This window comes from Chlamydotis macqueenii, chromosome Z (genome assembly GCF_036417535.1).
Source record: "Chlamydotis macqueenii isolate bChlMac1 chromosome Z, bChlMac1.mat, whole genome shotgun sequence".
NCBI lineage: Eukaryota > Metazoa > Chordata > Aves > Otidiformes > Otididae > Chlamydotis > Chlamydotis macqueenii.
The window spans coordinates 66,616,729-66,633,024 of record NC_141593.1 but is presented as its reverse complement, the minus strand read 5'-3'; the positions used below and the strand labels follow the sequence as shown (position 1 = coordinate 66,633,024).

Genomic DNA, 16,296 nt, shown 5'->3' with positions numbered 1-16,296 from the left:
GCCTCTGCCTCTGAATATTAGATTGTCCCCATTGAATTCCTGATTACTGCTTTAGACAATTGATTTCAGGCAATCAATTAGCTGTTTATCTAAATGTCAGGTCTTCCAGATTTAGGAGTGTCAGTTTTACAATATAGATTTTATTTACCATCAGTGCCTTCATAGGAAGTTACATTTAGTTCCTAATAAAAAGAAAAGTTTAAACCACTCAAATTCGCTAGTCCTGCAAGAACTAAAATCTTTAAACAAAAGTGTGGATCTCTTGTGAATGATGAGGCATGAACTGGAAGGACTGAAATCAAACTTTTTAAAGCTTCAAAATCAAAAGAGCAATGTCTTCTAAATGTAATGTGTTTCACGAAGGATAAATTAAGTCTGCTGTTAATCAAAGATGTTCTTTTTGATTTATACCACAGATGTATCTCCATACATTTACAAACCTACAGACAGACAGACATAGACTCGTATACACTCACACAAGCACACACGTCACCTCTTAGCCAGATAGAAATTAAAATAAATGAACAAAAATCCTCCAGAAACCATGAGTAGCCCAGGGCACAACAACACTGTCACAGAAAGCAGCATACAGCCTACTCCCTATAGGAGAATTCCTGGGAGTTTTGCTGGGTTTTCTACACTGAAAACATGGCTACAACCTCACTTGGCCACTGTCTAATCCAGCTGTCCCTCACCCAGGGGAGTTCACCAGTGGAGAGGCACTGGTTGCAAGTGACCCTTTAAACAGCACATCAGTCCGCATGCCTTGTTTGGCCCAAATCCTGACAGAGGGATGCGGCTGATCAGCTGGCAGACAGGACAAGCACCCACCAAAAGGGAGAACAGGAGGCCAAAGCCACACAGGACTTTGCCCCTCGGCAAGAAGAAAATGGAGCTGATGGAAAAAATGGACAGCCAAGGGACCATTCAGACCAGTCCCTTGCATTGACCAGAAAAGGGGAGCCTTGGTTTTGAATCTGCAAAGTGACTGGCAATGCTAGTTCAAGGAACCAGCTGTGAGAGCCTGCATCCTCTCCAGCAAAGAGGAGCTAATAAGGAAACCATCAATTCAAAGAAACTGGATTTCAGGGGCTGCCCAAACGTGTGGTATCAGTCTTTTCAATGCCACGTTCATCGCTGGAATTGAACCTGGCACGTAAACTGCATATGAAGGAAAAACATTCACCACCAACAGCAGGCTTCAAACCTGGCCTGAAATTTTTGACATTACAGACGAGGCTTACTTGTCAGGTTTCGAGTGTATATATAGACATGGTATCTATGCACAAACTATTCTTGTCACTCCATGGCGTATCTGACATCAGGCAATTAGATTTTAATAAGGCAGCAGACAGAAAGCAATACAAAACACACAAGCGAATTAGACTTTATGTATTACACCAGCTTTCACTGACTTTCGCTGTGCTGTGCACCAGGGGACTTCTAGGTGGGTTTTAAGTGATTCCTATACGAATTCGGACTTCTGCGTGACAGAACGTCTCATGCTCTTGTGGCCTGCAGTCATGTTCAACAGTCAGACCTGCTGATGCTGGAGAAGCACTTTACCTGGCTGAACTCAACTTCACTCATGGCCTCCAAGGTGCTACTTCACAAAACATTAGGGATGGCTATCCCTAGCCACAGTTTTTGCAGTTTGCTGCTCCTTTTGCTGCCACTACCATCTACTAGTGCTTCCTGCCCCATGTCGTGAGCTGGTGATGAGATTTCTCTCCCAAAAGTGGGACCTTTGCTTTCCTGTTCAACCCAGGTGATTACTGCCCAGAAGTTTCATTACCTCACTCAGGCCCAATGTGCTATTGAAATGTCGCCTCAGCAGAGGACTCCAAAGTCAGAATATATACCAAGAAACAAAGTGAGACAGCCAAAGATGAATCTACAGGTCCTGAGGTCATTTATCAACCTGTACTTTGGCATTTAAGAGGTCTCTAAAACCCAGTAGGCATTTAAGGGTACCTGCTGGGCTAGATCCACTGCAAAGCGCTATGAGGGCTGATTGCTCTTCATAAAATTGCTGTCTTATCTTCAAAAATAAATGTAACCAGTGGCATGTGGAACTATGTTGCTACACATGTCATACTCAGCTGTGGTCTCCCCAGTCTGAAAGCCTGAGTGATACTCAGTTGGAAACCCATCCCCACGCTTCTAAAGACCAAACTCTAAAGATGAAGGCAGCCTTCTCTTTTAAACCTGTTTTAGATATAGCTCCAGCAGTTCTAATAAAAACTTTGGCAAAGTGCTCCTTGGACAGCAACGAAGACACTCAGTTAACAGTCACACCTCATTTGCTAAAGGAGGACAGATAAAATCCAGGCTTTTTTCAGTGTGCTTTCACAGAATCTCCATGCTGATGCTCAAACAAGGAGAAGCTAGTCCATTCAGTACAACTGCCATACAGTTAAATAAGGTATTTTGTGCAGCTTTTGTTTCTATCTTTGTTTATGTGAAATAATTAAGCTACAAAAACACATGATTTCTTTCTCCAAGAAGCCTCTTTTTTTTTTTTTTTTTTTACCTATTAATAGCATGAATTTGAAACTGGAAAGCATCAATGGGATTTTTTAAAAGACATATTTAGAGACAAGAATGCTATGATCTACTAAAAATCCACCCTCTTGGGTGAAATGTCAGCATATTTTATCTAAAACAGGAAAGCTGGTAGCTTTGATGTTTCTGGCTCTCCTTTTTAAGATGAAAATTAAGGCATTCATTAAATACTACACTGATGAATCCAGACAAGAAGACTCTGAGAAATGCAAACATTTATAAGAAGCATTTCTTAAAATTCAGAGGGTCTATTTGCCAAGGTGTTGAGGTTACGTGTATTTATACACCCACTGCAAATACAATAGCAAACAGGCAGACACATGCCGGGGGACCGCGCGCAACCACCCTGCTGTCCGGGAAACATTTTCCCCCCTGCCAGATGACTGGCACAACGCCGAGGCAGTGGCTAGGGGTGGAAGAATCTCTCACCTGCTTTGAGAAAACTTTTCCTGGGGAGAAGGCTTTGTCACACGTGGTGAGACCAAGGGTTGGTAGGGTGCATCAGGGAGGTAGTGGCACAGCTGTGCTGGGCATTTGTGCACAGCTCCTGAGTACCAGACAGTCCAGTGAGGCAGCCAGCATCCAGGCAGTCCAGCCAGATGCAAACCAGAGCCAGATGTGGCTTGGACACAAAAGACAGTTCGCTGCCATCTGTTCTCCACAGCTATGAAATCTTGAAAATATCTTGCAAAATCTTACCCCATGAAGAATAAGAGGTGTTTCTCAAATCTGCTTACATGAGGATGGAGCCCAAAAATACCTAGCTGTACAAGTTACTCCTGCTTAGCAATGCTGTGCATTTGCTTTACTTAACAGTCTGTTATTAAAATGGCCACAAGCTAGTATTTCAGCATTGCTCCTCCTTCATTGTCTGTTAGGAGCTTTAACTCTCTACTGCATCTTGGAGCTTCTTTATGTACCGAAGTTGTGCTGTATGATTGGATATTGTCAAAATGATAGAGGGCTCCAAGAGTGGCCAGATATACTATTGTAAAAATACAGGAATACTGGAATGTGTATATGCCGTACTTTCAGAAGGCACCATCTCACTCGTACAACAACAACAGCTATGCTATACACAGTTTGGTATAAGTATTCCTTCTTTTACTGCAAGAGTACAATTTCTCCAGGGCTAAATCCTTCAGCAGAAATTAGATCATGTCATTAAAAAGGCTCTCGGTTACTGAAGTGGAAAGGGCACTGGGTTTGTGATGCTCTAGGTCACCACAGCTCTCAGGTGATTTGGTTTCTCTGCACATAAGTGAGATTGCAGAGATAACTGGCAGCTCCATGTTTATTTTGTTCAAGTGTAGGAAAGCAGAGTGACTTTTTCGCACCATGCAAAAAAAGGAAAAAAAAAAAAACAGGTCATGATTCTGTGAACAGATTATGGTGAGGACAGAAATAAGTGAACAGATGTTGGACAGGACAGAAAGAAATAGTGCCAAATATTTGAATGCAGTAGGCACAGTGATGGCCATAAATGTGGTGCACAGCTCCCTTACGTGCCATTTATTCCAGTTTCATGCTTCAGGACAGTAAAGCCTCAGGCCTCTAAGTTGTTTACATTTATGCTAGCAAGGAAATAATGTGTAGCCCTTCAAATGCACATAGCAGAATTAATGCTGCATGGAAAAGAAAATCTTTACTTTCAATGCTGCATTTTGCTTTAATGTTGCATCAAAAGTTTAAGTATTGGGGGACATTTTATTATAGTAAATAAATCTTTTTAGCACCACTTTCATATACCATTACGCCCACTATATGCCACCTCTGGACTCCCTGCTTGTGAAAGGTGATTAATTCTGCCCATCAGTCTCGCTGATTTTGGACCTACTTCCATAAACATTGCTCATAAAGAATAACACATTTCCAGCCCCACATGAAGTGTGGCAGTGTCTTAACCTGAGGCCCAGATGCATTTGCCAGATTTGCCATTTGACTCTTATGACAATATAAAAGCCGGTTCTTGCTGTGCTGCTACCTTTTGAGGTAGTTTCTTCAAGTAGCTATTTTTGTATTTACAAGTGGCTAGAGGGGCAGTCAGTACTATGTCTCCTTGAGAGCAGTGCCTGCTAAAGTGGAGCACTCCTCTGGCTGCTGAGTAATTTTAAAGGAAGCTGATAATCCTGAGGAGAAACAAAGGTCAAAAGTTGACCCAAGTCAGCCTCCTCCAGTAAAATGTGCCTGCTCTTGAAAAACTCTACTGGATGTGGACTATTCAGGGTAATGATGCTCTTCTGTACCATGCAAAATGGGCAATAATGATCCCTGGTGTAATTCCTCTGAAATCAGTAGTGCTACATCAAGGCCACTTTCACTGAAATCTTTGCCAAATTGAAGTTTTGCCAAAAGTCTTTGGGTTTTGAGGCTTGAAGACCACTAGACATTAACAATTTAGAGCTGGAATTGTTTATTATTATGAAATTATTTTCTTCCTCATGCATTCAGTATTTCTGTCCTGGAAAAAAAGGGGGAATGCAGGAGGCTGGTCCTTAATCTTGTCAAATCTGCATATAGCCAGCCCATGCCCTACTAAGAGAGTGCAATAAAACTCTTCCTTCACCTGGCATTGTGTGAGTCAGATATTAGCCCCAGACACTCCCATTAAGATGCTAGAGTAACTGGCTGCATTTCAGATTTGCTCTTTGCATTTCAGAAAACACCCTTGCTACAAAAAGGGTGAGTTTTTCAGGCAGATCTGGAGCTTTGAAAGCAGCAATGAGCTCAGCTTTGCTGTTTGGGGACTGGCAAATCAGCTACCACAGGAAGGGCTTCCTGGGGCAGCAGAGCCTGCTCTGCCTGTGCGTGCTCCCAAACATCTGCCTGGGTCAGTAAAGCTGAGCTGGCAAGAACACAAGTGCAAGAATGACCACCACTAAAACTCCTTTGGGATTCCTCCCTTTTCCTTTCTACCTGTTCCCGTGGCTCCTCTGAAGACTGCATCTCTTGCTTGCCCTATTTTTAGGCAGCTTCCCCTGCTGTCTAGCTGGCTCTAACCCAGCTAGTGCAGGTTACCCCGTGGGTCTGGGTCTGACCTGCTGGTATGCAGCACAATTGCCAGCATTAGCAACAAGGTTACTGGGTCACATACCGAGATTATAGAAAGACTTGTTCCTTTGCCAGCAGGCCTTCCTTTCCAAAAAGGAGAAAAAAAAAAAAAGTTTTCCTATGTGGGGTTTCAGTGTGACAGAATCTGCTTCCAAAACAGAGGAGAGATGTGGTCCTTGGCAAACAGAAAAGATTTTACTCTGCTCTGCTGCAAGATATATGTGGCCTTGTACTACATGACTGGAACAGAACAAGTAGCCATTTCCAGCTTGCTAGTATGATCTGGTTTTGCCTAGCAGCAAAACTTTCTGTTGCCTTTCCAGTCATCTAAGACACTTGTTCTAGCCTAAGGAGCTTGTCTTCATGACACACAGACATGACTCAGGCAATGCCCAGATTAGAGAATTAAATCATGCTGAAAAACCTGCAGTTTGATTGTAGTCTTGTCTTCAATCACAATGTCATAGCTAACAATTCAACAAAAAAAAATCTATGTTAGCTGGTGAAGCTTAGCCAGCCCAAGACCAAACACCATCTTTATAAAGTGGATTAAATATTATCCTGTAGAGCTGCAAGTTTGTTGTTGTTACTCATTCTTCAAGAAATGAGCAAAACATTTCTTAGAAATACCTTAGGGAAGTAAGGTCTTACAATTTTTTTTTTAAGAAACATACATTTAGACCAAGAGTCATAAACATTTTTCAGCAGTCAGTTAGTATGTATTCATCACACAGAACATTAAAACACATTAACTAACTTTTTTTCAAGTCTATTAAGACCTGCCCACTGTAATTGATAACCTTTGGGACCAGGCATCTGAGACTGACAGCTTAACCTCTTCCAAAGTTTCTTCTCAGCCACACAAGTACAGGCCACCGTGTCACGCACCTGAGTTTTCCCTTTTCATAAAACTCTCCCTGCAGTGGGCCACTGAGCTCAGGATCACCAGTCCTCAGGTCTTGTTTCAGAGCTGCCCGAAAGTTTCCTGGTGCATCCAAGGCAGGCTGCTCACCCAAGGAACTAGTGTTCTGCCTGGCCCCAAGGAGCCCATCTCCTCTTTCTCTGTATCTCCTGGGGTGACAGAGGTTTGCTACAGCACCAGTGAACCACCGGGCTGTGGGGGTGCAAGGGGGATGCATAGGAGGAGACGAGTAAACAATCACTAAATAAAGTAAATAAGTAAATAAAAATAAATGACGGTCCCTTTTATGATAAAAAACACCTGGAATCATGGCAGCCAAAAAACTTTGCAGATAATCTTTCCCCCTTGTTTGTTTGCCATAGCTGGTACGTTTGATGGCCCTTCAGCTCTCCAAGTATTTACTCAGTCAGTGCTCCTTATCAAAGCGCATGTTCATCACAGCAACGGAGCAGACAGGAACGTGTTAAACAGTGCAATGTTTCCCTCAGAAATGGCTGAGGGAAGATTGAGATAGCTGGCACGACTTGTGTTCGCTTGGGAAGGACTAGATCTCAGCTGGGTGCCCCCGTGGTAAGGCAAGGGGATGTGAGAGCACGGCTGCAGCGCGAGCCACATGCAGCGAGAGCTGTGGATGCACAAGGAAGGCAGGTCTGTGAGAAGCCACCTGAGGGATGAGTATGATGATAGCTATATTCCTTCAGGAAGGTCTCATGCTTTGTCTGTTTAAAAACTTTCAGGAACAGAAACTGCAGCTGTACAGATAGAGGGCAAATTAAGAATGCTTGGGTGGAAAATAGCACCAATTGTTTTACGCCCTCAGAGTAAGCTTCCCATCCATTAGCAAGATCACCAGTGTAAATATTTTGTGTGCATTGCTTTTAAATTGTTCAGGTCCCATATTTTATTTAACTTTGTAAACCAAGAAGACAGCTGTTTCCATACAAAGATGAAGAAGAAGAAATAATGCCTGTGCTCTTTCAGCTGCAAGGAAACCCACCACAGCAAGAGATATTGTCAAGACACTATGAGAGAAGACACAAAAGTTTGTGTCTCTTGCTCAGATCATTCACCAGCCACGGAGCCTTCGTCTGTACAAACGAGTTCCACCAAAGGGGATCACAGGTATGGCCGGATATAAGGTAAGAGTTTCTAATATTCATTAAAGCCATGAGATGACATTGAGACAAAAACCAGCAATAAGATGAAAGATAACTCAAATACAGACTCTTTTCTACATATATTTTCTATACATCTGGACTACCAGAAAGTTATACATGAAGTAACAGGTGAAAACAATCACACTGGTACCTAAGCTAGAGAGTTGGGCTTTATTTTTGAGCATCTCTTTTTAGGAAGCCTGTTTAAGATTTCAGACTTCTTCATGGCAGGATGATAATGATGGCACTGTCCCATTATTTGGCATTTCACTTGTGGTGAGATTAAGCACTGTAACGAGAATAAACAACCGCCAGCGGCTGCTGCACAGGCAAGGGGAGGGATAAGAGGACTGGGTTGTCCCAGCAAGCACACACCAGGGACACAGCTTGCAAAAGGGGATGCTGCAATGAAGGTACACGTGGACCTCAGGATGGTGGCCTGAATCGGGAGCAGGTTTCCCAGGAGGACTGTGGGATCTCCATCCTGGGCAAGAGTCAAATGTAGTGGGGTAAAGATGGGCATGGGAGCAACATGCTCCTGTTGGTGAGGCCATGAGGAGACCCTCCAGGGTCCCCTCGCACATAAATTACTTTATGACTCTGTGAGAACGTCTCTGTTTCCCAGGGAACTTTGGAGCTGGAGTAAGAAACAGCTTCAAGCTAGCTGAAGTTTCTGGACTTCATGTGGTTGGACTGAAGACATAAACAGACCTTCTTTTACAGATACACACATGAAAAGAGTTTGATTACACTTTTACGTCCAGGAGCCAGAAATTTAGGTATGCTTTGGTTTTTCCCTATGCGTACTTACTCCATGTTTTCAAAGGAAGTAAAGCATGGTGTTTAGATAAAATAACAACAACAATAACCCCTTTTTTTGGAATAGTTAATAATCTGAGATTTCAAAAACTGACAACCCTCTCCCCGCAAAACAAACAGGCTTGGAAATTATCATCATTTCTACACAGCTGCAGTTGCTTTTACCATTATCTTCTGAAACAACAGCTTCCTCTCTACATTCGGTCTGTCCTCAGCTTCAGTTTATCACTCCTTCCCACATACACACATCAGTCAAAAGAGGCAAAGAGAAAAGCTGTTTTTCAGAGATTCCTTTCTTTTCTGGTCTTAAAAGTTCTTATATTAATTGTTTTAAAAAGCTGGATTCAGATAATATGAATTCATTTTTGAGAACATATGAGGCCATTAGAAGGGGCTGGGGTTGAAGCAAGCTGTAAACATCCTTGAGCTACTGTGATACAGTCTGGCTAAAACAAAAACCACGTACTACTTCCCTGCAAGAATATCCTAAGGTTTTGTACTCTGAAAGCAATTTAGAAAGTACCCTAAATCCTTAGGTTGTGCAGTCTTATTCCCTTTCCCACTCGCTTTCTGGCCTAACAAATCTGGATTTTTCTTCTCCATTGTAAAACAGGGCAGCAGAGAGGTAGAGAGCCTCTCAATTCTCAGTGTAGATGCTGGTAGGATGCCAACTTCCCAGGGGAAGGTGAGCATCAGCCCAAAGATGCTAATGCATGGAGCGGGAAGAACAGGGGTCCCTCATGCTCTGGAAATGGAAATTTCTCTCCAAGTTAGCTCTTAACCCTGCCATGCCCCAGAACAGCAGCTGGGAAATGGAGATGGGAGGACCTTCCAGTCTCACAGAGGTGTGGCAGGCTCCAGTACAGTAAAACCAGAGGGTCAGCTGGGACTATCATAGCAAACATCACATACCAGAAAGAGTGCTTGACTATCAATAAGAATAGATTTTGAGGGCTATTGGCACTGACCCTGTATAGAATGGTGACTGTCCATGACATCATCAAACATTTTTTTTTGTATGCTTGACTGAGTCGCCATTCAGTTTAAGGGTTAATTTACTTGAAAATCATGAAGGGATTCAATATAGAGGAGTAACAAGATTCTTTAATCCACAAAAGTTATCTGTTTTTCCACACTCTTGCGCATATATATATATATATATGGATAGATAGATCTATTTATATTCTCTGGCAGTGGTTATTTTAAGACTAGCATAAATTAAGGAAAGCAATGTAACTGTGGAACAATATAATTAAAATTTACTTATAGATAAGATAATTTTAGCTAAAACTATACCCTAACAAAATCTCTGTAACATAAAAAAGCTTTCATTCCCTTTCCTTCAGAGTAAAGATGTAATTATGTTATAGATTAAGTTTTCATGAACTGCAGTCTTTAAGAAGCAGATGTTAACAGAAATAGGTCCCTAATATTTATACCACTCCAGAAATAAAATAACTGCGGTAAATGGATTTATTGTAACAGTTAAAGTAACAGTAGAGAAGCCATTTTTCATTCAATTAGGAGGTTTTCTGTTGTTTATTTTATTACCAGCCACCACCAAACAGAGCTACAGTAAACAATTATAGAAATTCTGTTCAACTAACTACAGAGGCAGCCAGATCCTGGAAGAAACACTTCTACCCTAGAGTTTATTTGAAATAGTAAACATCTCAATTAAAACGGGCCCGCACAATTGCTGCCTAGCTGAATAAATTCTTAAAAGCAGCTGTTGCTTGTAGGTTCTCTCTCCAGTGCAACTAATCAACCAAAATCAATTATTGTCTTCCTCAAGAAACCACATCATCTTGATCGATCCTGCAGACAGTGTGTTTGTGTAAGGTGAATCACTTTTCTGATTTCTGACTATAGAAGCTGGTAACACCTCCAGTTCCCATGGATGTGGCAAGACCCATTTGTAGGAGTATGGCCAACGAACTGCCGATGCATAAAGTTTAGACTCTATCTGCTGTTAAAACACAAGCCAAAACACATCTTGTGTTATATTAAAGAAGAAGGATGATTTTGGTGTTAAAGATTAAAATAGGTGGGAGGTAAATTGGCTCTTATTAGAGCAAAATAGCACGTTCAATCTCAAAAAAAATGGGGCTTTGAAGCACCTTTATACCCTTTCCAACATCAAGAGCCTTTCCATTGAAACATCTGATTGCAGCGTAGACAAATGGACCTCCTGCCTTCAATGGAGTGCCCCAACAGCCCTGAAGTACCATGTTGGTACCACCAACATCCCTACTTTCCAATGATTCACAGAAGAAGTGACATGGCTTTCACTGTCAGCAACAAGGGGATTCAGTTTTTAGAGCCTACACTACTCCAGACTCTCTCCTACTCCAGACTTTCAAACTTGGAGGGATTCACTTGATAAACTCAGAAACTCACGCAGACCATTAATAGCTGGGCTGCATTTTTGTCTTGGTGTCCTCAGCCATAAAGTCATTAGCCTCATTCTCAGGAGCCTATGCAAAATGTCTTGCCAAAGCCTCGACTGTGTTCTCTGCTGATGTTTACTAACTGTAGCATTTGCTGGGCTGTTCTGCCTAAAATGACGGAGCAGAGGCTGCAGTTCCCTTATTTTCAGCCATGTAACAAGGGAAAAATGAATGAACTGGTGGTAGAGATAAGTCATTTTTGCCGAGGATCTAACTGGCAACAGCAACTTGAAAACTGTAGGTAATTCAGAAAAAAACATTTGTAATAAACTATTTCTATTGGATATTTTTCTTACGTGAATGAAATTGTCTGAAATTAGCAGAACCCCTGTAGCTTTCAGAACCTTTATTAGGTAACCAAACATGCTATTTTACACAGTGTATTTTTAAAAGAAAATTACTCTAGCACTGCACAAAAATGAACCAAACCCATTGAATCCTGGCATGAGTGTCTTCGGGTGAACTCAAGCTGTGACAGTTGTGGGACGAACCCAGATACTGCAGACACAGGATTAACCCAGATATTATTTTCAAAGGTTTCTCCACAGCAGATTTTAATAAACACTGATATCAAGTTCTTACACTCTTTCTGGCATCAACAAACTCAAAGCATTTTGAGTAAATACACGGGCTTCCTATGCAAGCCTGGTCTTTTTGACCTGGATTTAGGTCTTGCACAGAATTAGTTAAAATGCACGTAATTCAGGAAATGAACCATATTCTACTTAGCACTTCTGAAGGAAAACTGATCACAGAATCATAGAATCATTTAAGTTGGAAAAGACCCTTAAGATCATCGAGTTCAACTGTTAACCTAACACTGACAAGTCCACCACTAAACCACGTCCCTAAGCACCACATCTACGTGTCTTTTAAATACCTTCAGGGATGGTGACTCAACCACTGCCCTGGGCAGCCTGGTCCAATGCTTGACAACCCTTTTGGTGAAGAAATTTTTCCTAAATTCCAATTTCAACCTCCTCTGGTGCAACTTGAGGCCATTTCCTCTCGTCCTATCACTTGTTACTTGGGAGAAGAGACCAACACCCGCCTCCCTACAACCTCCTTTCAGGTAGTTGTAGAGAGTGACAAGGTCTCCCCTCAGCCTCCTTCTCTCCAGACTAAACAATCTCAGTTCTCTCAGCCCCTCCTCATAAGACTTGTGGTCCAGACCCTTCATCCACTTTGCTGCCCTTCTCTGGACACACTCCAGCAACTCAATGTCTTTCTTGTACTGAAGGGCCCAAAACTGCACACAGTATTTGAGGTGTGGCCTCACCAGTGCTAAGTATAAAGAGATGATCACTTCCCTGCTCCTGCTGGCCACACCATTCCTGATACAAGCCAGAATGCTGTTGGCCTTCTTGACTATCTGGTCACACTGCTGGCCCATGTGCAGATGGCTGTCAACCAGCACCCCCAGGTCCCTCTCCACCAGGCAGCTTTTCAGCCACTCTTCCCCAAGCCTGTAGCGTTGCATGGGGTTGTTGTGACCAAAGTGCAGGACCTGGCACTTGGCCTTGTTAAACCTCATACAACTGATCCAGCCTGTCCAGATCCCTCTGCAGAGCCTTCCTACCCTCGAGCAGATTGACACTCTTGCCAAACTTGGTGTCATCTGCAAACTTACTGAGGGAGCACTCAATCCCCTCATGCGGATCATTGATAAAGATCTTAAATAAGACTGGCCCAAAAACTGAGGCCTGGGGAACACCACTTGTGACTGGCCACCAACTGGATTTAACTCTGTTCACCTCACCACAACTCTTTGGGCCTGGCCATCCAGCCAGTGTTTTACTCAGCAAAGCGTATGCCAGTTCAAGCCATGAGCTGACAGTTTCTCCAGCAGAATGCTGTGGGATACAGTGACAAAAGCTTTACTGAAGTCCAGGTAGATAACATTCAGAGCCCTTCCCTCATCCACTAAGCAGGTCACCTTGTCATAGAAGGAGATCAGGTTGGTCAAGCAGGACTTGCCTTTCATAAACCCATGTTGACTGAGCCTGATCCCCTGGTTGTCCAGAATGTGCCATGTGATAGGACTCAAGGTGATCTGCTCCATAATCTTCCCTGGCACCAAGGTCAGACTGACAGGCCTGTAGTTCTCCAGATCCTCCTTCCAGCCCTTCTTGTATATGTCGGTCACATTTGCTAACCTCCAGTCAACTGAGACCTCCCCAGTTAGCCAGGACTTCTGAGAAATTATTGAAAGTGGCTTGGTGAGCACTTCCACCAGCTCCCTCAGTACCCCTGGGTGGATCCCATCTGGCTCATAGTCTTGTGTGTGTCTAAGCGGCGTAGCAGGTTGCTAACCATTTCCCCATGGATTATGGAGGCTTCATTCTTCTCCCTGTCCCTATATTACAGCTCAGGGGGCTGAGTACCTGGAGAACAACTGGTCTCACTATTAAAGACTGAGGCAAAGAAGGTACTAAAAACCTCACCCTTTTCCTCATTCTTTGTCACTATGTTTCCCCCCACATCCAAAAACTGCACTTATTTTGGGCTGTGTGAGCCAGACTAGGGGTCCATATCAGAGTAGGGGACTACATTCACATCAGACTTGGAGCCCCTGGCTTGCAGAGGCTCAAAGCAACCAGGGTTAGTTGACAGAAATCCTTCGGGAGGTGGGGGAGGATACACAGGTTTTCAAATTAACAAAGCAGCCTGGCAGGCCAAATACCATTTTGGTCAGCACCTCACTAAGCAGCCATAAGACTGTACAAAGCATGCAAAGAAAATGCAGTTTGCTTGGACCGTCTCCACAGAGAAAGAGAAATAGCCTCAGCAAGTGCCTCTAGTTTATTTTCCTTTTTTTTTTTTCCTTTTGAGCCTCAGGACGTCTTCTGTTTAGGAAGGGCCTAGCAGCAATGAGGGTGAACTCTGCAATCCCAGATAGACCTCTGCCATCACTTCATCCAGGCCTCCCAGCAGGCAGTTGTTTGGTGGCACAGTGAGGTGGTACAGGCAGCTCCTGGAGGAGCAGTCACCACGACCACTCCAGTACAAGCAACACACTTCTCCTCTGACAACAAGTGATGCCACTGAATGGAGAAGTAAAGGAGCTCCTACCACATCTTGATGCTCATCCTTGCAGCCAGCTTTACAGACCTTAAGTCTGGCTGCGCTGTTAGCTGAGAAAGCTGCCATTTTAGATTTCTGTGCCCTGATCTCCCCTTCCTGTGTGCCTACTGCTCTTGCTGCAGGCTGTGAGCTAAATAATAAAGGGAAATAGTTAATTTTAATGTGTGCCACTCAAGAAATTCATGCAGCAAGGCTGAACCTCTGCTAGTGGCAACCAGCAAAGCAGGGCTGAAGTCAGTGCCAGTTTACACCAGATGAGAGGCTGACTCCACTGCATCACCTTGAGAGTTTTTACTTTTCCCTATGGATGATGATAAAATTCAGTTTAGCAACAGCTATACCAAAATAAATCAGATGAAGTAAAGCATTGCTAAAATTGGCTTTCTAAAAGGCTCTGCTTAAAGAAATTCATGAAAAAGCATAATTCATTTAGCTTGGAAACAGTTAACGTTATAAAGGAAGTCCTCAGCTTTGCAGCAAAAGAAAAAAAGCAAGCATCGTGAAGGCACTGGAAAGGCATCTTACTGCCCTGCTGCATCAACCTACGGTCTCAGATGAAATTCTCCCTTCCCTGTAGTCAATGGCAGCCTGAATGAAATGGCAACTCCTGCTGCCTCACAGAAAGGCAATCACATTGTTGACTGATAACACCAAAGACATCGTGTGACATCCACAGATTTAAGCTGAACCTGATAGAGCATTTGTGTAAGCTACAATCAATTACCTGGGCTTAACTGCATCATGTTTACCAGAAAATGTGGAATAGTTTACAGAACATGATGGTAGGGGCTTGGAGAGGCAGGAGAAGGATCCTGTCTGTAGCACAACTTGAAATCTGGTCTTCAAGTGCATGCATGGGCAGAGAAAATATTCTGTGCACCATCTCCCCACGCAGATGCACTGTTCACACACACACACACACACATACTATTGAAAAAGCAACATAAATATCATATTTTAATAAACACAGCCCAGCTCACTTGCTGCAAGGATGAACTGTCCAGTCCTGACCATCTTTCTCAGGTATTTTAACCACTGAAATTCCTTGGGCTCCCCTACTGAACTAATCTAGTGAGATCTGACCCACAAATGCGCACTGGTTACAAAAAGATCACATGTACGTTTTTGTTCTCTTTGCTATGCAGAAATGTAAAGGCAAAATCTGCCACTGACAGGAGGGATAAATGATAGAAATAAGCAGGATGGCTTTCAAATGATGCTATCTGCAGCTGTCATGGAGCTCAACAGGGAGTGGGGTTGCTCGGCCCCCTGTTAAACATCAAGGTGCCTCTCCATGTAGACACGCAGATATGCATCAGCATCCTCCCTCCTTGTGCATACATGCCCATTTTCTTACACCACGTACACCTAATAACTTCATCCTACAATTAAAGCTTTACACACACACACATGCATGTTAACTAACACCCCCTCTGCAACACACATGCACACAAAACCTAAAGACAGCCACCAGAAAAATCCAACGCAGCTCTGCAGGCAGAATGTGCTCAGTGAAGCCATGCCGTACACACCCAACCCACAGCGATTGGTGTCTTATCATAATGTATAATAAATAACCCTGTTAATAATAACAGCACTGCCGTGCTGCCTGTGCTCACACCCTCCCGACTCCATGCTCCTGAGCCATTTCTGCAACATGGTCCTGTGCATGAAACACAGAGAACGAAAAGCAGGCAGGACACGATCACTGCAAGAGATAGGCTCCGGCAGTGAAAGCTGCTTCATGTCGGAGTAGGCTCTTCCCAGCTTTCAGACGTGTGATCTGCATGTCTAATAATAAGCAGATTTAGTCAATCCATAATTTCTGGCATCAGTCCCTTACCTTGAAATGCTGCAGCTGAAGTATCTGGTCCTCAAGCTGTTGTCTCTTGCCTTCTATTTCTGTCTGCCTTTTCCTTTTCTCCTTGGAAAAATAATTTGAGAGAGAGAGAGAGAGAGAGATGTCTCGTCAGAGAATCAGAGGCTTTAAGGACAGCAGATTCGTAAGAGCATGCAAGCAGTCAAACGCATCTGTACAGATGTCACCAGTCCCATTTCACCTGCTCCTCTGCCTGCTGGTATGCAAACAGCAGCGTCCTGGGAAGATGCCAGCCCCAGACGAGCCGTTTGCTTGCCAGCAGGAGAAATTCTCCTCGCTCGCTCCCGGCAGCCAGAGCAGCAACAGAGTGCACAGTCCCAGAGGAGGGGAGAAAACAGGCATAACAGCTGAGGGAGAAGTTAAAGGGAC

The 16,296-nt window shown here is 43.4% G+C and overlaps 1 protein-coding gene across 3 annotated transcripts in view; it reads right to left on the bottom strand.

Moving 5' to 3' along the window:
• The window catches only part of PALM2AKAP2 (PALM2 and AKAP2 fusion), a 275,724-nt gene that overhangs the window by 215,336 nt on the left and 44,092 nt on the right, over positions 1–16,296 (bottom strand). For all 3 annotated transcript variants that reach the window (XM_086771571.1, XM_086771572.1, XM_086771573.1), the window contains exon 2: positions 15,892–15,972. In XM_086771571.1, the coding sequence (XP_086627697.1) occupies positions 15,892–15,972 (81 nt within the window). The remainder of the gene's footprint in view (positions 1–15,891; positions 15,973–16,296) is intronic.